This window comes from Eschscholzia californica, unplaced genomic scaffold (genome assembly GCF_041429995.1).
Source record: "Eschscholzia californica isolate CP2 unplaced genomic scaffold, dmEscCali1.0.p SCAF_5, whole genome shotgun sequence".
Taxonomy (NCBI): Eukaryota; Viridiplantae; Streptophyta; class Magnoliopsida; order Ranunculales; family Papaveraceae; genus Eschscholzia; species Eschscholzia californica.
Window position 1 is genome coordinate 27,153,007 of NW_028238472.1, and position 25,628 is coordinate 27,178,634.

Sequence of the window (25,628 nt, forward strand, 5' to 3'; positions counted from 1 at the left end):
AATTTAGGGCAGTCTCCAAACAGGTGAAACCTATCTTCCTGTTGATTTGTGTTGCATAGTTTACAAGTTTGAACTATATGATTCACCCTTTTCCCAATGTTTACCAACGTGGGTAGGCCATCATGCACCATCTTCCATATAAACAATTGAACCTTTGGTTCCATCTGATTCTTTTTCCAAAATAATTTCCAAGGAAAAGTTATGGCTGATGCTGAAATTGTAGGCAAATTTTTGATTTGGGTATAGTAAGACTTTGTGGTAAATTTCCCATTTTCCACAGGACACCAAATTAACCTATCTCTTTGAACAGATTGTGGTAAACTGATGTTTTGAATAGCAGAAATGGTAGTTGCATCAAAGTATGTGTTTATGATTTCCATATTCCAAGCATTGTGATTACTATCTATTAGATCAGACACCCAGTAGATGTAAGTAGGCATTTCATTAGTAATGATTGGTGTATTGTTTAGTATGCCTGGAATCCAAGGATCCGATCTTATCTTTATGTTAGTACCATCTCCTACCATCCATATGACATTGTTCCTGATAGTATTTTTAGTCTTTGCCATTGCTTGCCAAAAACTTGAAGCTCCTGTTGTGGTTGTTTCATTCCAATAGTCATCTTGCTTGAGATATTTTGCTTTTAAAAGTTTAACCCAAATTGAATTTCTCTCTGTGACAAACCTCCAAGTCATTTTTGCAATCAGGGCTAGGTTTACCTCTTCTATTGATCTAATGCCCAGACCACCTTTATGTTTTGGACTAGTTAGTATATCCCATTTAGTAAAATGAATTCTTGTCTCCTGATCAGAATGGTTCCACCAAAAATCCCTCTCTATTTTCTCCAGTTGTTCTATGATCTTTTTTGGTAATAGCTGAAAGCTGCAAGGGTAAGTACAGAAAGCAGATAGAATAGATTTAATTAAGACAGTTTTACCTGCTTGAGTTATATACTTGCCTTTCCAATTTGATAGAGAGTTTTTGAATTTCTCAATTAGCCAAGAATAACTCTGAATACGATTACCTTTCTTGAGAATTAACGATCCTAGATATTTTTCATGTTCCACCATAATAGGAGCCGAGAGCTGATCGACAAATTGATTCTGTATATCCTGGTGGACACCCCTGCTGAAAAGTAAAGAAGACTTGGAGAAATTTACCTTCTGGCCCGAGAAGGAAGCATATTGATTCATCAATTGTTTTATTGCATTTAGATTCTGAATGTTTGTTGAACCAAATACTATCAGATCATCCGCAAACAGCAGATGTGTTATGCTGGGATTAGCCGGATTAATTCTGTAGCCTGTAAAAATGTTCTGAGATTCATAGTAATGAAATAAGAGAGAGAGAAACTGTGAGGATAGAATGAATAGGTAGGGAGATAACGGACATCCCTGCCTAAGGCCTCTAGAGGCCGAAAAGTCGCCTACTGTTTTCCCATTGACCTGGATATTAAAGTTCGCACTAGTGATGCATGACATAATCAGGTTTAAAATAGGTCCATCCAGACCCGAAGCTTTTAGGACTTTATTAAGAAAGTCCCAATTAACCCTGTCGTAAGCTTTGGCCATATCCATTTTTAAAGAAAATGTGCCCTCCCTGCTGGTTGATTTACTCATGGAGTGCATAAGTTCTTTAGTAATAATGATATTATCAACAATTTGTCTATTTGGCACGAAAGCGTTTTGGGACCAAGAAATGCACTCATCTAAATGTGGCCGAATACGATTTGCTATGATTTTTGTGATGAATTTATAAACCGTATTGCATAGGGCTATCGGTCTGAAATCCGAGGCCATACTCGGATTCCTAATCTTTGGGATCAATGCAATAGTCGTCTGATTAATAGATGGATCGATAGAACCTGATTTAAAAGCTTCCTGAATATAGTGAACCAACTCTGTCCCTATCGAGTCCCAGTTGTGTTGGTAGAAAAAGCATGGTAAACCATCTGGCCCCGGGCTTTTTATCGATCCCATAGTCATGACGACTGATTTTATTTCTTCCAAAGTGGGAATCCTTGAGATGTTGGCCAGGTGATCAGATGTAAAGACCTTATATGCATGAAGAATTTCGGTTGGCGGTTGTTCCACTGGTTCAGCCGAAAATAGATTCTGAAAATGAGCAATGAGTTCATTTGAGATGTCATCGAACTCATTTATGGTTTGTCCATTTGATAGTGTTAACTGGTGAATCTTATTTTTCTGTCTTCGAACCGACATTGCCAAGTGATACGCCTTGGTATTGCGATCTCCATTCTGAACCCATTTGGACTTCGCTCTTTGTTCAGCCTTTGTACATTGTAGATTTTTCAGATACAGAATCTCCTCTTGAATTTTACTTTCCACTTCTAGAATTTCAGTAGTAGAGATGAGGGATTGAATATCTAGAAGTCGTTTCTTCAAAATAGTAAGTCTATTTTTCAACGTACCAAACGCATGTTTACTCCATCCTCTAATTTCATTTTTAATCTGTCGGGTTTTCCCAACAAATGGGCCCGTGGTGTTCAACCATTTCTCTTGAAAAACCGACTTGTAATCCTCATGTTTGGTCCAAAAGACCTCAAACTTTGATATGGTGTTGACTGGAATTCCATGAGTTATTAGTTTCAGCAAGATTGGGGCATGGTCACTGTTATAACGGGGTAGATGAAAAACTCCCGCCTCCGGGTATTTCATAAGCCAACTGGAATTGCTGAGAACTCGATCAAGTCTTTCTTTCGTCAGATGAAGAGATTTGCTGTTAGTCCAGGTGTAGGCTGGTCCATTGAATCCGAGATCTAATAATTGAGCATCCTGGATGAATTTCTGAAATTGAGTCATAAATGGAATGTTAGTACTGCCACCCCACTTTTCACTTTTTTCAGACAAAGCATTTAGATCACCTAAACACACATAGGGGTTTGACGTAGCCTCAATTTTCGTCAATAAATCGGTCCAGAAAGGTAGTCTATTACACACTTGGGGCGGACCATAGACACAGAAAATGTCCCAAGGGATATTATCTGAGTCCTGAATAATCGTAGCATGTATGAGATTGGAAGAATGATGGTGAATATGTAATTTAAGGTCGTTTGACCAGTGTAAAATTAGTCCACCACTACGACCAACAGAGGGAACTGAAATAAAATTAGGAAGATTAAAATAATTAAAACAAGGTAGAGGGATATAATTAGAAATTCTCGTTTCCGAGAGAAATACAACAGATGGTTTAGTGGAACCGAGGAACTGTTTCAGAGTTTCTTTTGTCGGGTTGTTCCCCAAGCCCCGACAATTCCAAGCAAACACATTCATTGTTGGGGCGGCATTAGGGCTGCCGTGGCCCGTTCCTCATTGCCATGCCTTGGTGACGATCTCAGTGTCTTTCTGTATTGTTTCTTTGTTCTGACATCAGCGAGCAGCATCTCATCATCCACCGAGTTACTCGTACTTGCAATGTTGCCTTTGTTGTGAACCAACTTTTCTTGTGTATCCTGATACAGGTCACTTGTATGAATAGAAGCTATTCCTTGTTCTGTTTGGATCTTGCTTCGTTTAACCTGGTACAAACTAGACAATAAATTACCATAATTATTACGAATATTAGGGTTTTTAGCACAAACCGTTTCTATTGGACTATTCTCATTATTATCAATGGTTAAATCCTGCAATTTTGGAATTAAGTCCTGACTGGAAGACCCCAATTCTTTTATGGGATTTCTGGTGGAAAATGGGACTTTAAAAGATTCAGGAAACTTTGGAGTCATAGCTTTAAGAACACGGTTCTTATCAACTTCAGACAGATTATGTTTTAAGAGGTCACCAAAAGCCAACACAGTAGAACAAAATTTCATAGTGTGGCCTATGTAACCACAGTAGATACAGAATCTTGGAAGTTTCTCCACCCTGATTTCTATAGAAATGAGTTTGGTATTGGAGAGTTTTAGATTAACTCTCGGAGTTAAAGGTTGGTTTAAGGGAAGTTTACTCTAACACGGCCAAATAGACGCCATTTCACAGCATCTTCATTAGTAGTCGGAATGAATGTCCCCAACGTTCCTGCAAGTCTATTCACAATTGTGCTATTTAAATGACTAGTAGGAATGCCATGCAATTGAACCCAAAACCAAAAAAAGTCAAAATTATGGTCTCCTGGGGAGATTTCCGCCTGACATTCTTGTAAGACTATGAGTTCTTCTTGCATAACCCAAGGGGAGCTTTCTAAAGCAATGTCCAATTCCGATGCAGTCATAAACTTGATGAGAAAGAGATTGTCCTTTATTTTCGATATGGTAAATTTGTTTGGTCCATGTATTAACCGAGAAAGTCGATACATGGCCAATCCAATGTCAATTTTCTTTTGGCTTTGGAACCACACCACTCCTTGCTTGATCAGATCCGATTCCCAAGCGTTAATGTCACCTCCCTCTACCGTGATAGGAGGAATTTCATTTGTTGATAATGCCTCAAATTGACGTAGGAATTGAGAGTTTTCAGACTCCATAGAACAAAGTTACAAGAAAACCAAAGTGATAAAGACAAAGACAGTAAGAGATTGAGACTAAATCTCGCAGAAAAATGCCCCTTTAGAGCGACGAATGAGAGGATTTCAGACTTTAAAGAGCCTAAATCGAGAAGATCGTCAAGATATCAGCGGAAAACCGCCAATAACTGACTGAAAAAGCAGAAATAACCGAAAAAATAACTAAATGCGCCGCCAAAAGAAGAGGCTCCGGCAATAACTGACTATGTAACTAATATCTCAGCCCGGGAGCAAAATATCTTCGCCTATTATCGAACCATAGCAATCTTCATCATCTTCTTCTTTCTTCTTGTTTTCGTTTTTGTTTTTGTTTTCCTTTTTCGTTTCCCTTCAATCCTTCTATTAAAGCGCCTTTCAATTGCAAACCACCTAATTGAGAAATTGTAGGCGGTTCTCAAGATGGAAGTCGGCTGGGAGATATTTATAAGAAGTTTCTAACTTAATCAATTTTTCCTAATTATAAAAGGGTCCAACCCATTCAATTGAAAACACACCTCCACACCTCAATATTGATTACAACTTTGGAGGACCAATTCAAGAGAGCCATTAGCTTCTTTTGGAGTACAGTCTTGGGAGATTCTTGAGCTACAATTGAAGACAAGTTTTGGAGAAAGACGGGAGTAACGGGCTTCATCAAATATCAATTCGGTTTTATCTTCTTCACTCTTTTCCTTTACTTGTTTATTATTCTTGAACCATGTATTTAATATCCATGGGTTTCTAACTCTTCCACTAGGATAGAGGATGAAACCCTAACATGAGTATTTGAATTTTAATATCATATTTATTTTATTATCTCTTGTTAATGTGCTTAAAGTTTCAAAATTAATCGTACTTCGGTTAGTCGAATAAACTAATAACTTGGATTTGAATTGCAATATATTTTAAGTGAAGTGGGTTATGGGTTTTGATCATTGTTAAAGGGTTTAATCGTCTTATTTTCCGAAAATTGAAGATTGATTTCTAACAATTTTTGAGTTATCAAAAGAGGGATAATAATTTGAATTAGATATTAGATTCGAATATGATTGTTAGTGGTGAATTCCAATATCCTAGATTTACCAACTTATAGTTTTTCATCACAACTTTATTTTCTAAGTTTCAATTTTTAGTTTTCCAAATATCTTCTCTAAAATCAAGTGTCCACTTTCCTAGTTTATTTGTTTTTAGGTTTAGGTTTAATTCCAAACAAATCTCAGTGGGATCGACTTCGTAATACGTACCATATTCACATACGGTTCGTGCACTTAATTGCGAGTTTTAATTTTGTTTAATTAGCCTAGTATTTTGGTTCACTAGATTTCACATTAAAATGTACGGTCGTACTCAAATGGATTGAAGGTTAATCATTTGGTTTGACAGTTGATCTCCAGATCAAGAAAGTCTGAAAAGATATGACGTATCAGATGAGATACGAAGTGACATGGGAATCGAGCATTGCACTTGTTCTAAGGACAAGTGGGAGACTGAAGAATATATCCGTTCGGTCTGAAGGAGATATCCTTCCGAAGGAGTGTTCTTCGACCAAAATGACAATGCGATCAATTTGTCAGTTAGGATAACGATGAATAAGTAATGAAGATCATCCAGTCCGGTTCAATTAGGGATCGTATTGCTTTGCTAGAAGCCGCTTGCGATCGTCGAATCACTTCGGTAATTCGCGGCTAACATAGACTAGATCCTACAACGGACTACACATAAGAGTGGGGCATAAAAGGGTTCAAATAGCGATTCGGAACAAGATAGAAGGAATGGGGCATAAAATGGGGTGCCCCTAACCAATGCTACTATGGCCGGCCATGAGATGGTTGTGTTGGGTTTTGGTGGTGTCTACTGTTTCTGGAACATTTCCCGAAGTTGTCGCATCATGGAGTAAGCATCCATGTCTATGAACTGCTCCCGGAGAGTCGGTTCTATGGTTGCTAGCATTAAGCAAGTTACAGGCTCTGCCTTCTTCCGCACACTCTTTTCTTCATCTATCTCTTCTTTTGTCGAAGTAGCATCCAATATAGGAATTGGAGTTTCTAGTACATGTTGCTTGCCTTCCATCCTGAGAACTATTCCCAGATTCCTCCCCCAGTCGAGGAAGTTGTGCTCATTCAGCTTCTCCTTTTCGAGAAGTGAGCGGAAGTTGAAAATATCTTTCATCATCTTTAAAACTACATAAAAGAAATGGCAAAGTTTTAAAACTCGTTATCGTTTTTGAAAAACATTAGTTTTCCCACATTATTTGATAAAATCATCCCCGATTGAATAATTGATTCCAAGACCCCAGTTCTTCGGAGTAAAGCGGACGAAGGCCCTACCCTTTGACTTCGTCGTTCCGGGTGAGCGAACTATTTGACTGATCATACCTTATGACTCTTGGTTGATAGATTTCATTGATGAATGACTAATCTATCCTTTTGCCTCGAGAATCCAAAACGCTTTTGCTGATTTCGTTGAGTAGAACCATTTAGACATGTAGGCCTCTTCTAAAGGCCTACCCGCATTGTCCCAAGGTAGAGGAGGTACTCTGCGAAGGCCGACCCACCTTCCTCGAACAAGGGCGCAAAGGGTGTCTTAATCTGGATAGGCGATTACTCAAGATTACGTTTGGGGACTTTTACGCTAGTCAGGCGTTTGTTATAGTGAACTATTTAACCTAACTAACATCCACGACATAAAGCGTAAATAAGTAAGTAAATGCGTGTGAGAAAGTAAATCAAGCAGACATGGATCCTAGTATGGCCCCTAACCTAGAAGATCTAATCTCCTTTGGTTTTCTTCTTGTTTCGCCTTTTGGTTCGTCTTAGATCGTCATCTTTGAACCTCCATTGATTTCTCCCATTCGCCTTTGGATTTCATCCTTGAGCTTCTTCAATGGACTCATAGACCCTAAAGTCTAATTACAAGACTCTAACGATTAGCAGATCGTATAAACTTGAAATTAAAATTAATTACAAAGCATGCACCCATCCGTGCTTAAAACAAGAATAAATAAATAAATCTATGGCCATACTAGTTTCCCGCATTCACATCACATGCATTTATATAATATATCAAGGCTAAGAATTATATATGCATGATAATCTTGGGAGATACTTTCTTCGACATCACATGTCACATTACGGACCTTAAGTCTAAATTCGACTAATGGTGCGTTCCGGTTTTATCTTTTATGATTTCTAAAATCAACTTTAAGAAAAACTCTGTTTTGGGGTTTTGAAAGCCCAGGTCAATTTCGAAAAAAATATTGGTTTGACTTTTAACGATATTTGAAATCCGTTTTTGAGAAAAACTTTTTCGGGTCATCGGATGATCCGTTTTGATTTTTGGTCATAATTTGGTGGGACCGGGAGAAAAAGTTGAGACTTTCTTCAAAAAACTCCCACTCGAGTCAAGACCCATGAAACTTTGGCCTTAAGATCCTCAGACATCTTCGGAATAGCCCAAGACCAACTTTTGGTCTAGGCCCAAGACCCGGAAGTCAAGGCCCATAAGGTTGGTCCGGCCCAAAGATGGTTGGGTCAAGAATGGGCACGGCCCAAAGCCAGCCTAGACTTGGTATGGCCGAGCCAGACGCATCTAGATGCGTCTCGGGCTCGGCCAAGGTCATAGGACGCGTCCTGGCCGCAACCAGGACGTTTGGCCTAGGTCCGGATTCATCTAGATGCATCTGGACCCTTGGCCGAGCCGTCCGGATGCATCAGATGCATCCTGACCATAAGCCGCATCCCCTAGTGCATCTCGGATGTAACCGAGATGCTTGGGGATGCACCAGACGCGTCTGGTTGGAGTCTCCAGCTGTCTCGGATAGAATTCGAGACGTGCTCGGACCATCCGAGCAACCAGACGCGTCCTGTCGCGTCTGGTGCCAAGTTATGCATCTCAGACCCAGTCCGAGATGCTCTCGGGTGGCTGGGACGCGTCCTAAGTCTTTCCGAGTGGCACATGCATCTCGGACCTAGTCCGAGATGCTCTCGGGTGCTGGGACGCGTCCCAGACGGGTCATAGGCCCCATATGTCCAGACGCAACCGACTCAAATACAATCCGAGTCGGTCTCGGTCTTTCGACCGAGACGCGTCTCTGGGTCGGCACGCGTCCTTTGGACACATTCGGCCAGGACTTTGCACAACTTGGAAGCTTCCAATTTTTCCTTTTTTGGAAACTCCGAAGTTTCCAAATTTTTTGGAAAACTCCATGTTTCTATATATTTTTTTTTCATGTATAGCTTCTAAAAGCCATAAATCCCAGCTTTTTAGAAACTTCTAAAAAACCAAATTCTTGTTCTTGAGAGAATTCCTAATTCATGAAGAACAACAATTTTGAAAACCTTTTTCAAAAACCAAAATTAATCAAATTCAATGTTTTGAAACACTTTCAATCATCAATTTTGATTATAAATTTGAAAACTAATTGAATCCTATTCATTGTAATCAAATCATGAGTTTAAAATACTTTTAAAACACTTTTATAAACTCAATTTATCAAACTATCAGGCATATCAAATATGAACTAGTTCGATTCTTAGCAAAAACTAGTTAATTGCAAGAGGTTCTGACGCCACTGTTGGGTTATGGTGGTGTCTACTAATTTCGTAAAAGCGGAATCTCAGACATCTAATGTCGACATATTAGTACTCCCAAGATCAACATGCATAAACTAGCAATTAAACTAATAGGAGATAGTAGATTACCTTAATCGCTATTTCCCTCGAACTAGTAGAATAGATTAAAGAAGACCACGAGCTCCAATTGTCGCTACTCTAATTGGGACACCGAACGGTGTATTTAATCTCTCTCCTTGAAAGCTTTCTAGCACTCCAATGGTGGTTTGATAATAATAAGACCTTCTTGCTTGACTAGAAGATAGCTTGGGAATTAGCTCACTTTCTCTTCTCTACTTGATGTGGTAGAGTAAGCAAGCTTAGAGAGAAATTCCACACCTTATTCTCTGCCCTAAGAGTGTTTATATAGAACCCTAATAAGAATTCACCTCCTTTTAGGTTTCCTAAAACACCCTTTAGAATAAGATTTAGGGAAATTGTCGAAAATAACAACTTTGGGTATTTTCTCAATTCCTTAAGGAGGGGGCTTCCAAACACCACAAAAATTTTCAGATATATTTCTGTATATATAAGAAACTTACCCTAACAAATTCAGCCAAATCCGAGTCCTAGAAGTACCCGAATCGGTCTAGGCCCAAAACCCTTATTTCAGGCCTTTTCGCTATCTTTTGCCCAAATTCTATTTAGGCCTATGGGATATGTTTATGGGACATTCCCATTGTTATATCACACTCCCACTAGTCATATCATCCGATTAAATACCCATTCTTATGCGTAACCCGATTTAGGATCCGATCGAAGTTAGCCGCGAATTACTTCGTAATTCGACAATCGTAGTTGGTTTCTAGCATAAACTCTACAACCCTTAAATCAATCGGAGTTGATGATCTTCTTCATCAATCGTCCTAGCCGGCAAATTGCTCGCATTGCAAACTTGGTCGAAGGACATCTCCTTCAACTCCTTCAGATTGCCCATAGTAGTGGGCCGGCCATAAAAAACCCATATATGGCCGGCCATACCACGGTTTACCCTAATTAGGGTAAAATCCTAATTAGGGAATCCCAGAGGATTGAAACTCCTCCATGCTTATCTTTTCTGAAAGAGACTTTTTAGGATTCCTTATTTGAGTGGGATTCTACTAAGGTAATGCCTATAAATAATCTCATTAGTAGTTTAGCAAACGTGTGGAATTTTCTCAAGAAGAAAAATTATACATCTCTCTCTCTCTCTCGAATATACAGCAAGAGGAGAGAGAAGATTGTTGAGAAAAGGTTCCCATTCTATCAATCTAGTCAAGAAGAAAGGTTCTTCTCAACCTTCTATTAAGTCCTACCAGACATTAAAGAAGGGAGATCAAGTTAACCAACTCGGTGTCTCAAGTAGAGGAACGACGATTGAAGCTCTCGATCTTCACACACGAATTAGAATGGTTCGATGGAAAAATGCGAAAAGGTATTTATCTCTCTTCTAGTTCATTGATTAGTTCTTGTATAAACGATCCTGGTAATCTAGTGTTAACATATAGATGTTGAGATTCCGCTTAGAACACTAGAAAGTGTATTAGATACACACATAACCCTACAAAAACCGCCTTCCTAAATGGAAATTTGGAAGAGGATGTGTACATGACACAACCTGAAGGGGTTGAAGACACCAAAAGGTCCATTTATGGACTGAAGCAGGCAAGTAAGAGCTGGAATCTTCGTTTCGACGAGAGAATCAAGGACTTTGATTTTCTGAAGAACGAAGAAGAATCTTGTGTATACAAGAAGGTTAGTGGGAGCTACCTAGTTTTCTTGGTCCTGTATGTAGATGACATACTGCTCATTGGAAACAAAATTCCTATGCTAGAATCCGTATAGAAAAGACTCAGGAAATGCTTCTCAATAAAAGACCTTGAAGATGCAGAGTATATATTGGGCATCAAAATCTATAGAGATAGATCAAAAAGGATGATTAGACTCAGTCAAGAAACTTATATAGATAAGATTCTTGGAAGGTTCCAAATGAAAGGCTCTAAGAGAGGCTTTCTACCCATGACACATGGTACAGTGCTTATCAAGACTCGAAGTCCTCAAAACAAAGATGAGCAAGCACACATGAGTAAGGTGCCTTATGCTTCGGCTATAGGATCTATCATGTACGCCATGATCTGCACTCGACCGGACGTCTCATATGCCTTGAGCATGTGCAGTCGTTACCAATCTGCTCCAGGTGAAGCACACTAGCCCGCAGCCAAGAATATCCTGAAGTACTTGAGAAGAACAAAGAATCATTTCTTGGTGTATGGCGGAAAGGAAGAACTAATCGTGGAAGGCCATGTAGATGCGAGCTTCCAGACAGACAGAGATGACTACCGATCACAATCTGGTTACGTCTATTGTCTCAATTGAGGAGCAGTGAGCTAAAAGAGCACAAAACAGAGCACTGTAGCAGACTCTACCACAGAAGCAGAATACCTAGCCGCTTCAGAAGCAGAATACCTAGCCGCTTCAGAAGCAGCCAAGGAAAGAATTTGGATAAAGAAGTTCATCATAGAACTTGGTGTCATTCCTAGCATTCAAAAGGGAAAAACTCTGTATTGTGACAACAATGGAGCTATTCCCCAAGCTAAGGAACCAAGATCACACCAAAAGTCCAAACATATCCAAAGGAAGTACCACGTGATAAGAGAGATCACAGAGCGAAAAGATGTGGCCATTTGCAAAGTTCACACGGATCAAAACATAGTAGATCCTTTAACTAAACCACTACCTCAACCCAAACATGAGAGTCATACCAGGGGCATGGGTATAAAGCACATCGAAGAATGGCTTTAGTGTGTAAGTAGATTAATAAACAGTTTTATGTAATTAATTACCTACATTCGATAAATGAAATAAATTGTTTATTTATTTCGTCGTTTAAAAGTTTGGTATTTAAAATGATAGTCCAAAAATGATGAGGCATTCTAAGTAAGGCTTGTCAGATAAGTGATCTGATGAATGAAACCCTACTAAGTGAATTTAGAATAAACTCGTCATAAATGTTCCAAGTCCAGGGCGTTGAAATGGACAACAGCGACTCAAGAAGACTAGCATGTGAGATTGACCGATAGCACTGTTTCATGGGCTATGAGAACTGGGAGTTCTAGTCAATTACATGGGTGTATGATTGGGAATATACACTGGACAAACCCAACAAAGAGAGTTGTTCAATGAGTAATGAAATACGTCATGAACTCTCTTAGGCAAGATTGAGAAGATTCCTTAAACATGAGTACTCAACTAATCTTATGTAAGGATTGTCAAACTTTGGTACCCCCAAACGCCGCGCCGTAAAAGGAGGTTATAAAAGCGGAGTTACCGGGAATGACATGATAGACATACAGTTAAGTGGGAGTACAAGAGTGGATTATATCCTCCTAACAAAGTTGGGATCGATATCTCCGAGCCACTTGAGGAGAAGCAACTGAAAATGTGTGGCCACACTCGAATGGATTGAAACAATCATTCGCTAGGTCAGTTGTTCTCCAGATCAAGAAAGTCTGAATGGTATGACGTATCAAATGAGATACAACGAGACATGGGAATCGAGCATTGCACTTGTTCTAAGGACAAGTGGGAGACTGAAGGATATATCCGTTCGGTCTGAAGGAGATGTCCTTCAACCAAGGTAACAGTGCGATCAATTTGTCAGCTAGGATAATGATGAACTAATCATGAAGATCATCCAGTCTGGTCCAATTAGTGTTCGTAATGCTTTACTAGAAGCCGCTTACGATCGTCGAATTACTTCGGTAATTCGCAGCTAAAATGGATCGAATCCTACAACGGGTTACACATAAGATAAGTAACTTGATCGTAGAGATTTGTCTAGTGGGAGCTGAGATATAGATGGATATGATTCAATCTAAAGATGCTCAAAAGATAGAAAGAATCGGATTGAAAGAGAAGTCCGGAAAAGGTAAAAACCCAATTTTAGGGGCAACCAGGGATTCCCTTAAGGGGAGATCTCTCGCCGGCCACTACATGGGGTTGGGCCGGATAGAGCAAGCCCGTTAGGGGCTGCTCTGGCCGGCCATACCAATGGGAAATCCCTATTAGGGTTTTTTCCATAAAAGAGTCCAAGTTAGTTAAAACACTAACTTGTGCTTATCTTTTCTGAAAGAGACTTTTTAGGATTCCTTATTTGAGTAGGACTCTACTAAGGTAATGCATATATAAATCCTCATTCGTAGTTCAGAAAAGGTGTGGAATTTTCTCTGACATAATCAATTCTCTCACACATAAAGGAGAGAAAAGATAAAAGAGAAAAGAGAAAAAGCTCTCATTCTATCTTTCTAGTCACAAAGAAATGTTCTTCTCAACCTTCCATTGAAGTTCTAGTAGACGTCAAGGAAGGGAGATCAAGTTATACTACTCGGTATCTCAAGTAGAGGAACGACAGTTGGAGCTCTTGGTCTTCTCACGCGATTGCAAAGGTTCGAGGGAAAAACAACAATAAAGGTTAGTTTTTCCGATTCTAGTTCTTAATAGTTCATGTATAGATCCTGGACATAACTTAGTGTTAAACATTAGATGCTTGAGGTTCCGCTATCAACACTAGTTAGTGTATTAGATACACATAAAACCCAACAACATAGTAGTCCAAGAGGCAGGAGCAGGAGAAAATACTTTAAGACAACCAACCACCCATCTACTTGTCCATATATTTGGATCCCTTGAAGTTGATGGAAGCAGTTCAAGAAGGTGGAGTAGAGTTGTAGAGGAGAAACTTCACTGCATAAATTCTAAAGCTGGATTGGGTTCTTTCAACTGGGTAGACATGCAATGTAGGTATGGTGCATGGGTTATACCAGCATTTCAACTATACAAAATCGAATAAATGAGTTAGTATTTATGATATAGTTCAAGTTTTGAAAAAGTAAACTCATCTATATCAAAAAACGTATTGGTGATAACAAGAAAACTCTCCTAACTCTATGTTGAGAATCATGGTCCATACCTCATCACATCAACAATAACAGTTCTGGCCCTAGAGATGTCTCAACCTAAAAGACTTCCACCTACATTACTGGTGTAATTCTTCTTCGTGTATCTAATAAAATACAAACAAGCAAGACATAACACAAACTAATAGAACATAAATAACTCAATGGCATGTTTGTGGGTAGAAGAAGAAGGTAAAAGGTCTAGCAATCATCATCCTTCACAATAAAAAAAAACATAAGAAGCACCATATAAGCATAATCATAAAACTACCACCCTCATCAACACAACAATAAATAGAGGCTAGAGAGAGAAACCAAAACCCCAACTAATACAATCACATACTCACTGAAACATTAATACAAACACTTCAACCTCATTTCTACTCACACTAACAACTTTTGATTCAATCAGTTCACCATGAGATCGCTTTGAAGGGAGAAAAATTACTGAGAAAGATGATTAATGGATCAGTGAATTCTCCACCTCCAAACAAGTTGTCATCTTTGTTTTCGTAACAATAATGACAGAAACCTGAGAAATTAGTATAGATATTATATTAAAGAGATACAACTATAGATTTATTACCATTAATCTCTTCAATTAGCGAAACATTTTTTGCTAGATTATCTGAAAGTTTCGATTGTGATTCTCATTAACTTGTTGAATCCAAATTAGATTTTCATCTAAAATAGTTTGGAACCGACGAACATGGATCATCTTCCTTACCTCTCAATCGGAACAAGAAGAAAAAGAAAAACCCTAAAAAAGTTCTCGGTTCTTTTGGAGAGAAAGAAAATTCTAATTTGTAAAGGTACAAGGGTATAACCCGTGCCCGTAGGGCACGGAAAGTATTTCCGAACGATAGCAAAGATGTGAATTTTTCTCTTTCGAATTAACTTAGCAAATTATCAACAACAGTAGACAACAACCGTCGTGTTCAATTAAATGGTTACACTCAATACAACAATTAGTAACAACCCATCTCTTAATATTTTCTTCATATGGAAATTAAAGTTTAAAGTGCGCCTTCAGGAATAAGTTGAAAATAATTTTTAAAAAATCAAAATCAATTCATTAATCATCTTCTCATTGTGGGGAGAAACTGAACCTTCTGGGCACCATTATGCATACTATCAAGCTTGGTTCCTCATCTATTTCTCGATGGTTCATAACTTCCGAAGAGTCAACATAAACTTAGGGTGATCCTTCTGCGAAAACACAAATAATAATATATCTCCAAACTCCAGTAATCGTCTCATACTGCAACCAAACAAACAAAAAATAGTTCAGACCATTGCTAGAACCTACATTTCATATTTGAAATCTAGTTGCAGACATGAGTTGAGGCAAACCTGATTTCAAAATAGTTATTCTTTATCTGACAGTTTGAATAAAAGCTCACAAATACGATTGCATCGAACAACAGAAAAAGCAAGTACATACATCAAGCATATCAAACATGTGTTTTATGTTGCTTCTTAATCCCCTATTGTCCATGTAAGCACTAAACTTGTCGAGATAGCCGACTCATCTTGAGCTAGGTTTTCTTTTTAGTGTGATGTTAAGCTAGAATAGATTGACATCTAAGGCCATTGAAATGCTATTATGCTTTACAGAGAAAATGAAGATCCAATAACTATAACACCTTTTGAAGCACAGCTTGAATCAATTGTAGTATTCATGAAAATGGAGATTAAAGTAAAGAACTGAGATAACTGGCAGAATTCAGTGCAAAGTTAAGAACCCAAAATCAAGTTGAAACCAAGTATACTTACAATCACTTTCACATTTGCAATAGTATGGAGGAGTATTCTCGAACATGGTCACAGGTTTCATTGGAGTTATCTGTCTTTTATAATTTGAAGATGGGCTAGACCCTACTATTGAAGCCACTTAAATTAATTGAGTGGGGTATTCATGAAAGTATTGAGTTTTTGCAATGGAGATTGAAGTAAAGAATTGAGATATTGGCAGAACTGAGATACTGGTAAAACCCTGTGCAAAGTTACGAACCTAAAATCTATTTGAATCCAAGTATACTTACAATCAGTTTCACATTTGCAATAGTATGGAGGTGTATTCTCGAACATGGTTACATATTCATTGGAGCTTTATCTACCTGTAATAGAAGGTGCACTAAACCCTTTAGAAGAACAAATTTAATTGTTGAAAGATAATTTGAATATGAGTTATCCCCTACTACGGAAGCCACTTGTTTTGGCACAGATAACACAATCTTTACACAAATAAAATAGTTTTCAAAAGCAATTAGTTCATGTGTTGCGTATTAATGGTTCGAAGATGTATTAATAGCTCACAAATATAAATACGAAGTACCCTTCATGTGTCGCCTCTATCTATTTTCCACATATGCATTATCTTAACAAATGACAACCCTAAATGAAACAGATGAAAACAAATCAAAGCTCTGAAATGGCCTGCGACGAAGATATAAATCGATATCCAAGTATGAATACCCTATAATTACCATTAATCCAGTTTTGAAAGTTTGGAAGATAAGCAATTATATATTGTTATTTACTGAACTTATTTGAAGAGATTTAACCTAAAGACACAATTGAACACCTAAACTACAGTTCTCTGGCTCAGTCTAAGAACATACCTGTCAGTGTTTTGTTCTTCGCAGCAATTTCGAAAAATAAACAAACATTCTTAAGCCTATTTGCACCTATACTGTAAACCCAAATAAAATCGATCACACTTATCAAAATTTACAGTATAAAACACTGAAAAATAAAAGCTAACACAAACGTTCACAATTTACAGTATATAACTTAACTCTAACGATGAATAACACTAAACCATTGCCAAAGTAATGTTTGGTAGGACAGTTGCCATCATATTATCTGTACCCATAGTGGTGTTGTTGTTATTAGAAGTAAGGTCTTTCAAAATTACAAAAGTGTGGTTCAATATATGGGTTTTAATAGTAGGGAATCAAGGCCTAACAATATAAATTTCAAATTCACTCCTTAGAAATTAGTTTACACTCAAATTTCCTGCAGTGAAAAGGATAATTCATGGCAGGATATCAAGTAGTGGATTTAGCAACGAAGACTGGTGAAAGCAACCTTGGGAACCTAAAGGAATGGAAGGGCTTAGCATTAACATAATTGATTTGTGAGACTCATGAGGAGCAAATATTGTCGATAACAACAATGAAACAAATCGAACAACAAAGAGAAAATGAGAGAGAGAGAGAGAGAGAGAGAGAGAGAGAGGGAGAGCTAGAGAGAGGAATGTGTATGTTGTGTGCGTGTGTGTGTGAGAAAGAGAGACGAACTTCATCAACCAAGTCTCGACACTTGATTAACAGTTATGAAGAGGTAAATACAATCGGTAAGCAAAGTCGAAGTAGAAGATATTACACCCGTAGCAGACCAATATGACGAACAACACCAATATAAGATCGTCGGAAGCTAGAAGAAGTTGTAAATTAACAAAAAAACAGTTTAAGTTTGCGATATAACAACACCATACTGAAAAAACCAAGAAACAATTAGAAATGAAGAAAAGAAACGAATCAAACTACAAATTCCTCGAATTGCTGTAAAATGGTGAAACCGCCATCTGAAATCCCAAAAGAGAACTCTGATTGGTTGCAAATCGACTTTGGAAATTGATTTGGAAATCGACTCATAGATAACACAAAATCAATTTTGTATGAAATTGATTTGGAAACACTATATTCCATTTCATAGCAAACCCTCAAATTACCTTGATTCCTCATGAACCCATTATCACCATCTATATTTACAGCTAGCTTCAGTAATTCAACGCAAAATATTGCCCTAAATATTCAGACACAGATATAAATATTTCACTAAACAGAAGAAGAAGAAGATTGAAACAAAATTAAACTAAATCAAAGTCCTAACTATTCATCAATCACCATCAGGAAAAACTAAAACAGGTTGAGTTGCTAAAATAGATTGAGTTGCTTTACCTTGATTATGAACCCTAACTATTAAACAAATCGGAGCAAAACTCATATGTAAGATGTTTCTTGAAACCATGAGATGGACTGTGGTTAGAGAGAGACACACAGCAAGTGATGAGAGATCGAGAGAGACACAGGGAGAGAGGCAAAGAATGTGATGAGTGCGCCGGAGAGAGGGTTGCGTGGGGAGAGAGAAAGATGAGAGCTGGGCGCGGGGAGGAGAGATTTTGAAATACAAAAATGGGAGAGAGAGGGGTGCGGGAGAGAATGAGTGGCAAGGAGAGGGAAGGGTTGTTTGGGGATTCTTTACAAAACAGACTTAGCATCTTTGAAAAGATGCTATTTTTAACTTTTCATTGTAATTTAAACCCTTGGATTCTTTGAGAGACAAATCTGTACCATTAAAGTTTTAAACATTAGATCTCAACTATTGGAGATAAACATCTCTAGGTTAATCCTAGCCATTGAGAGGAGGGGAAAAGATACCCTCTTCCCTTATTATATAGATATAGGGAACTAAAAGAATAAAAAATGACCTGATTGATAATTACTCATATTATTTTAAACTTTATGTATCAGTACCCATCAGGAGCGGGCCTATATAGGGGCCCTTGGGGGCGCATGCCCCCACGGACCCAAATGTGAGCTCCATTACTGTTGAAAGAATAAAAGGACAAGAGGTGCCTCTAGTTTTAGTTTATAACCAGCCAACTCATTAATCAAGACCAACCCAATATTAATACATTCTTGTTTAAGCAAAAGATTTCAAGGCCCACCTTAATATTACTTTAATTAAAACAATTATTACCCATCACCTTTGGCAACCTATCCGTTACTTTTCGCAACTTTGGTAAACGTGAACATGTAGCCATTACCGGACTTACCTTCGCCCACTAAACATAAAGTTTTCATTGACCTTCATATTTCTTGTTTTTGAGAAAATTCTAAAATATTTTTTCGGCTCTTATTTTTATCTTACGTAAATCCTAGATTACTTTTTATTGTAATTAAATTTAACTTTTCAGTCTACCTTATGTACTAATTCAAATCCTAATTCTAACCCTAATAAGAAACAAACAAAGATGTAGAAGTTATAAATTTGGTAGACAGATTTTCTTACAAAATTGCAGTTTAATCTTTTTTTTCTTTGTCGTGACATCAAAAGAAGACAGGTTTATAATTTTTCTTCTCTGCTCTTATATGAGTTAAATTAAATTTTTTATTTTTAATAAGTTTATTAAAGTCTGTAAGTTGATTCGACTCTATATATATGTTGCTTATATTCCCAGAAGTCACTTAGAGACATTTTAAACGAAAAGTTATGGATGAACTATCATCACAATTCAAGAAATTTCGTAATAGTTTACAAGAAAATAACAAAGACAAGAACTTAGGAAGAAAATCATGTTGATATCTTGTTGCCATCACCACCAATGGAACAAGAAAAATAGATTACGGAATCGGATGGGAGACGAATGGATGAATGTTAATTTACTTGAATACACTGAGAAGGATGTATTTGATATTATTACTAATGAAGTTATTATGCAACAATTTCAGAAAATAAATACTCGTCAAAGACAACTGTAAAAATGTAAATAAGTAAAATATTATGAATCAATAAAAATCATCTTCTTATAGCATGTGAAATGTATTTCTTTTAACTTAAATGTGCCCCGACATTGAAAATAGGGAAAATGGTTATTCGAGTTCAAAATATTATCATAATAACTAAAAAAATCATCATCTTTTTCTATTAACTAAAAGTTGTCATAATAATACTGGAAATGATACATAAGGTTTTAAATAATATGAGTAGTTATCAATCAGGTCATTTTCTATTATTTTATTTCCCGAAATACCCTCAGCCTTAAAACTCTCTTTCTCTCTAGAAAAAGGGTTTATTCTTCTTCTCCTTCAGCACTTCATCATTGGGCGGGAAGAAAGATGAGTTCTTCGGCGATCGAACCAGATTTTCCTGATCTGGTTTGTCAACTTGACAACTTTCAAGGCATGGTCGATGCACTTTCTTCTGTTCGATGGAAACGTCACCAGGTCTGGCTTTTCTCTCTATAGAGTTTCTGTTTCTATTCTCATTACACAATATCTAGGGTTTCTTCTTATTACTTCGAATTGTGTACTAGATTTTCATGAAATATCTAAGATGTTGTTCTTGAATTTACTGAACGTGGTATCGTTTTGATTGTTGAAGATTCCGGTTGTATTCATGCTAAAGTTTATTTGAAACATGAGGTATGGAATTGATTTTACGATTTTTTTTTTCTTTCTTAATCCAGTGTCTAATTCCAAATTAATTTGATTTGTGAAATTTTAAAGAATCAAAGTTGACTTGTTTGGTAGTAGCTATTCCTTAGTTATGATTACAGAGCTGAAGGAAGACCTAGGTTTGGAATTAGTTTGGGCCTTCTTATTGATTCTTTGAATACATTTTCTGTACCTGGACTTTCAAAAACTGTCGAAATTCGGTACTCAGGTATTGATATGCAGCTTCTTCTCAAGTAGGTTCTTCATTTTCTACATTATTAGTAAAAACCTCTATTTAAATTTGTCTTGGGGTGGTCTTGGATATTTCACTCACCCGAAAGGGTAGCTTAAGTAGTGAGGCTTGTTGCCCACTTTTGAACTGACAACCGGCCCTTGCTGCCACCAATCTGTGACTATTCGAACAATCTCTGTCGTTACGTATTAGTTTTAGCTCAAAATGTTGATCTTTGAAAGGTGTTTGTAGCATGAATATGTTAGACTTATGGATTATGAGTTAGTGACTTTATGTGCTTGAGCCTGCAGCTCATTTGGTTTATATGGTATGAAGTCTCAACATCTCTCAAGGGTTAGTATCATAACAGGAAACACAGTGATTTAATTAGGCGACTATGACGTTTATTCTATCAGACGACCTGCTATCGTGAAGTTTAAATATTTGTTGACTGCTTCATGTATGGATACATCTAAATGCATCAACCTGTTTATGTTGTCTACATCGAAAAAAATATTTATACCCATATAAATGCAGGTCAATTGATTCACCAGATGCTTGTATGTATGCGGAGATGATGACGAGGATCCCAAAAACCATTTCATGGGATACAAATTTTAAACCCGCTGGAAGCACTGCATTAAGTTTTACTGTCAAGGTATCTGTTTTTCATTTTCTTCTTTCTAAGCACTTTTTGCTTTCGATATATGGACGGTTAAATTCTAAACTTACTGTAATGAATTAGTCTGCAACTTTAAGGGAAGTTATAGATGATCTTGAATGGCCAGGTGCAAGTATTCAAATAACTCTAGTACTAGACCCACCTTCTGTTACCTTTAGAGCTGAAGGTCATGGTGACTTACAGGTAATTTTTCCCTTATCCAGTTGAAGAATTCATTTTATCACCGTTTGTTTAAGCATCTTTTTGTCTCTCGACAGATAGACTTCATGTATTATGCAGACATGGATCTATTAATGGCATTTCAATGTGATCAGAGGATCTCTTACAGGTACATCTGAAAACCTATATTTAGAAGAGGAAAAAGCAAGAAGAAGATGCCACAAATATTTTACGTGCCACTATGTATTACGGTTTTTATTTGATTTGTTCTTCGTGCCTGCAGGTATAAGTAAAAATTCCTCCGCAACAACTTCGAACATATATTGTTCCGTTACAGGACAACTACATGCAGAGTAGGGTTGAAGCTCTTCAAAATATAGAATCAACCATTCATGAATTAGGGAACATCTTCCAGCAACTAGCAACCATGGTATCTTAGCAAGGAGAATTAGCCATCAGATTTGTAGAGTCGATCTAGAGAAATATTCATTCATAACTTGGAAATATTCATTGTTTAAGGCTTAAGTGAGTGTTAGAACTGAAAATTAAGTTTTGACAGTCAATTATCATATTTAAAGCTTATTAAATTTGGAGTTCGGGGCATCATATTTTGTGGACTAAGCAGTGTGAAATTCGAATTGACAGGATTGACGAGAACATGGAGGATACACAAGCAAACGTCGAAGGAGCACAAGGAGCGTTACTGAAGTATCTTAACGGGATATCTTCCAATCGGTGGCTGATGATCTAGATATTCTTTGTATTGATTGTATTCCTTATGATTTTCTTATTTTTTGTTGCTTAATAATGGCAGAAATTACGTGAAAGAAAGTAAACCAAGAGAGGAATATGTTCTCTTTTTCTTTTAATCTTCTTTCTGTAATTTGCGTTTACTCTGTATCAGATTGTTCGGTCAGTGAAGTTTATATATCAAGGATATAGCTTTGTACTATATGTGAGGTTGTAAATTATTTTAGCCCTGAAAACCAGTTGGTTAGTTCTTTTTTCCGTCTCTCTCTGCTCTCATCTCTCTCTCAAAATCGTACGAACTTCTAGATTACAGATTTAAGAATGTGTTTTATATAGTTTTGTATTGTACTTGAGGTTGCAAATTATTTGCAAGATATGCAACTCAAGATTATATTCTACAAAGCTTGCGAATCATGTTTGCAATCTATATTTTGCAAACACAGTTTGTAGTGTACATTATGCAAACACATGTTTGTAGTTTACATTATGCAAACACACGTTTGCAGTTTACATTATGCTAACACACGTTTGCAGATCAGATTCTTGCAAACACGTTTGCAGAACAGATTGCTGCAAATACGTTTGCAGAACAGATTGCTGCAAACACGTTTGCATAACAGATTGCTGCAAACACGTTTGCATAACAGATTGCTGTAAACACGTTTGCATAACAGATTGTTGCAAACACGTTTGCAGAAAAACGTAAAGGAACAAACGTCGTTTTTTTTTTGAAAAAAAGTATTGAAAGTGGGTCTTGTTAGAAAGCTAATGAAAAATCATTTCTAAATAAATAATTATTATAAAAATCCGACATCTCAAACAAAAGTTATATCGATTTAAAGCTTAAAGAAAAATAAAAGAATTCAGTTACACAAAATATCAAAAAGGAGTATTTTAGTATTTGCACACTTTTTGACCTGAATAATAATTTTCAAATGTTTTATGCCTTTTCACTTATTTTCTATATTATTTTGACCTATATAAAATTACCCCCTTGAAAATATCCTGACTTCGCCACTATTACCCATAACATGTTGACAACTTTTAGTTAATAAAGAAAGTTACTTAGTACTTTTTTGTTGTTATCGATAATTCTTTGACCCAAACAATCATTTTCTAGTGTTTTTATTTACAAGACACGTTTATGCCAAAAAAATTATTTTTTTTGTAATTTTAATTGTTTAAAACAAAAATCGTACTGAGGGCAAAAGTATTTCTACATCTGGTCGCAAAATTGACATCCTAAATAACTCGGTTTCCCTCCATAAATACTTATTTTAGTGTCTTATCCACCTAGATGTATCCCTTTATCCCAAAATAAGTGTTGATTGGGTTGGAAGAAACATTAGTGGACTTCATAATTAATGTTTTAAAAATTCAAATCAGTAGAATAAAGAATTTGTATCTAATTATTATATCCTAAACTTAGCTTCTTTTTCAAAGTTGACAAGGAATCCAATACAAAAAAGTCGTAACTTTGTTGGGGCCCCTACTTTGTTTAGTACTCATCTCACCAATTTCAACTGCATTCCTAATTTCCTACGTGAGACACAAACTCCCAAAATATAGGATAAGGCCAATGACTCATCAGATCATTTAAGTCCTATATTCTTGTTTTTTTTTTGGTGCATCTAAAGGGGCCTCCCCAAATTGCTGTAGGCGCCTCCTTAGAGGGGTTGACCATGGTCAAATCTCCGACCACTGTAGGCGCCTCTTCTCGGACTGACCAGTCCGAGGCCCAAAGCCTAGTCTCGGACTGGTCCAGTCCGAAATTAAACGGACTGTCCATTCCGATTGGTTTCGGGACTGGTCCAGTCCCGAAACCATGCATCATCTGGGGTTTTTCATCCCGAAGTTTACAAAATTCGATTCCTTCATGCTTCATCTAGGGCTTCTTCATCCCCAAATGTAGGGTCAGTTTTTCATCCCCAAATCTATAGTTGGTTTCTTCATCCCCTATCTAGTGTTCTTCATCTCAACAAAACCTCAAACTTCATAATTAATGGTCTTTTATTTCCTTACGTTTGAAGATCTAAAAAAAGAAACCTAGAGTTTTTATATCCTTCTTGATGTTTACTTTTCGATTGATTATTGAGATTTTGTTGATAGATTAATAGATTTTGTTAGGTTTGATCTTTGATTGATTTGTAGATTAAGAACTGAGAGAGAAAGTAGAGAGAGAAAGAAATTGGCGTTCGGAATGGTCAATCCGTTTCATAGAAGAGGAGGTGCTCGTGGAGGCGCCTAAGCAATTCTGGGAGGTCCCTACAGAGGAGAGGCCCCTACAGCACTTTTGGGAGGCGCCTATAGCCGCGCCCTTTTTTTTTGTTGTTGAAAGAGTCCTATATTCTTGTTGTGAAAATTAACTTGACTATAAGCTTTGGAGGGGTGATTCAATGAACTCAAACTCATATAGGAATTATGAGCTTTGAGCTCATTGACCGTTGATCTTCTTAAATTAACGAGATAAAGAAAAGGCAGAAATAAACTTTTTATTGACATTTAATTATAAGACAGACTTTATATATTTAATTACAGAAGTGCCACCGTTTTTTCCGTTCCATATACCCCATCCCACTCTTCATCTCTCATTTGAACAAAAGAAAATCGTCCTTTGCCTCCTTTGTCCCCACTTCTCTTTTCTTCATCTCATATAAACCTCGTGGATGATAAGATGGTCTAATCTGGAAAAACCCATCAAAATTCTTCAAATACAAACCATTAAAATGGGAGGATAATTATAAAACCCAAAATTAGGGGGATAATAGGAAACTATGCCTAAAACACCCATTTTGTAAAAATACAATTTTACCCTGAAAATGAAAATTTCCGTCCAAACAACGTCAAAAACATGAACATTTTTCATCAAATCTTGGTTTGCTCACAACAATTTTCTAAATTTCTGAACAAGTTTTAGTTTGTCTCAACAATTTTGTAAATTTCTGAACAAATTTGTTTTTGCTCAAATATTGTTTTACCAAAATATTTCGCATTTTTTTCTTTTGCATTCACATACACAAACTGACACAAACATTTTGGCTAAAGCATTTTCAATTTGTCTTGTGAAAAAAAAGAATTGCTTACCGCATTTTTTTGTTTTGCTTTCAACATAAATATTTTGATTAAAGCATTGTTTGATTTTTCCTTTACAAAAATTAAAATGTTATACATATTTTCCTTTGTATTCGACAAATCCATCAACGCACAAATAATATTTTCATTAATTTATATATGTTGTTAATAACATAATTATATATGTTGTCAACATTTTATAACAAGTCAGAACATTATTAAATATGTTCAACATTTTATAACAACACAATGATATATGTTGCCAACAATTTATAACAACATATTTATATATGTTGTCAAAATATAAGGGTAAAAATGGAATTATGAAAAAAAATATGTTGTCTTGTTAACAACATAGTCAACATTTTAAAAAATGTTCAAAAAATGGGTTTTTTGACAATATTATTTCTGAGTGTTTTTTTTCCTATTGGGGTCTAGATTCTTAGAGCTAGATGGAGATAT

General features: G+C 36.7%; 1 protein-coding gene across 5 annotated transcripts; it reads left to right on the plus strand.

The window, feature by feature from the left end:
* Positions 1-19,928: 19,928 nt before the first annotated feature.
* LOC147538055 (uncharacterized) lies at positions 19,929-22,330 on the plus strand. Of its 5 annotated transcripts, none has more exons than XM_086641790.1 (6): positions 19,929-20,061; positions 20,371-20,500; positions 21,041-21,161; positions 21,249-21,368; positions 21,443-21,513; positions 21,628-22,330. In XM_086641790.1, exons 3-6 carry the CDS (start codon positions 21,066-21,068, stop codon positions 21,635-21,637), a joined length of 297 nt encoding a protein of 98 aa, XP_086497916.1. In that variant the 5' UTR covers positions 19,929-20,061; positions 20,371-20,500; positions 21,041-21,065; the 3' UTR covers positions 21,638-22,330. The 5 variants fall into 5 exon arrangements, 3 of the variants coding, with proteins under 3 accessions (XP_086497916.1, XP_086497914.1, XP_086497915.1); XR_015225633.1 differs by lacking the exons at positions 19,929-20,061; positions 20,371-20,500 and adding an exon at positions 20,586-20,963 and having other exon boundaries at positions 21,628-21,869; positions 21,990-22,330; XM_086641788.1 differs by lacking the exon at positions 20,371-20,500 and having other exon boundaries at positions 19,936-20,061.
* Positions 22,331-25,628: the final 3,298 nt, after the last annotated feature.

Bases quoted from the DNA above. Each gene is read 5' to 3' on its own strand.
- LOC147538055 (XM_086641788.1), top strand. From the start codon at position 20,027: ATGCACTTTCTTCTGTTCGATGGAAACGTCACCAG. The intron at 20,062-21,040 runs GTCTGGCTTTTC...ATATAAATGCAG, and splicing joins TTCGATGGAAACGTCACCAG to GTCAATTGATTCACCAGATG. The intron at 21,369-21,442 runs GTAATTTTTCCC...GTCTCTCGACAG, and splicing joins AAGGTCATGGTGACTTACAG to ATAGACTTCATGTATTATGC.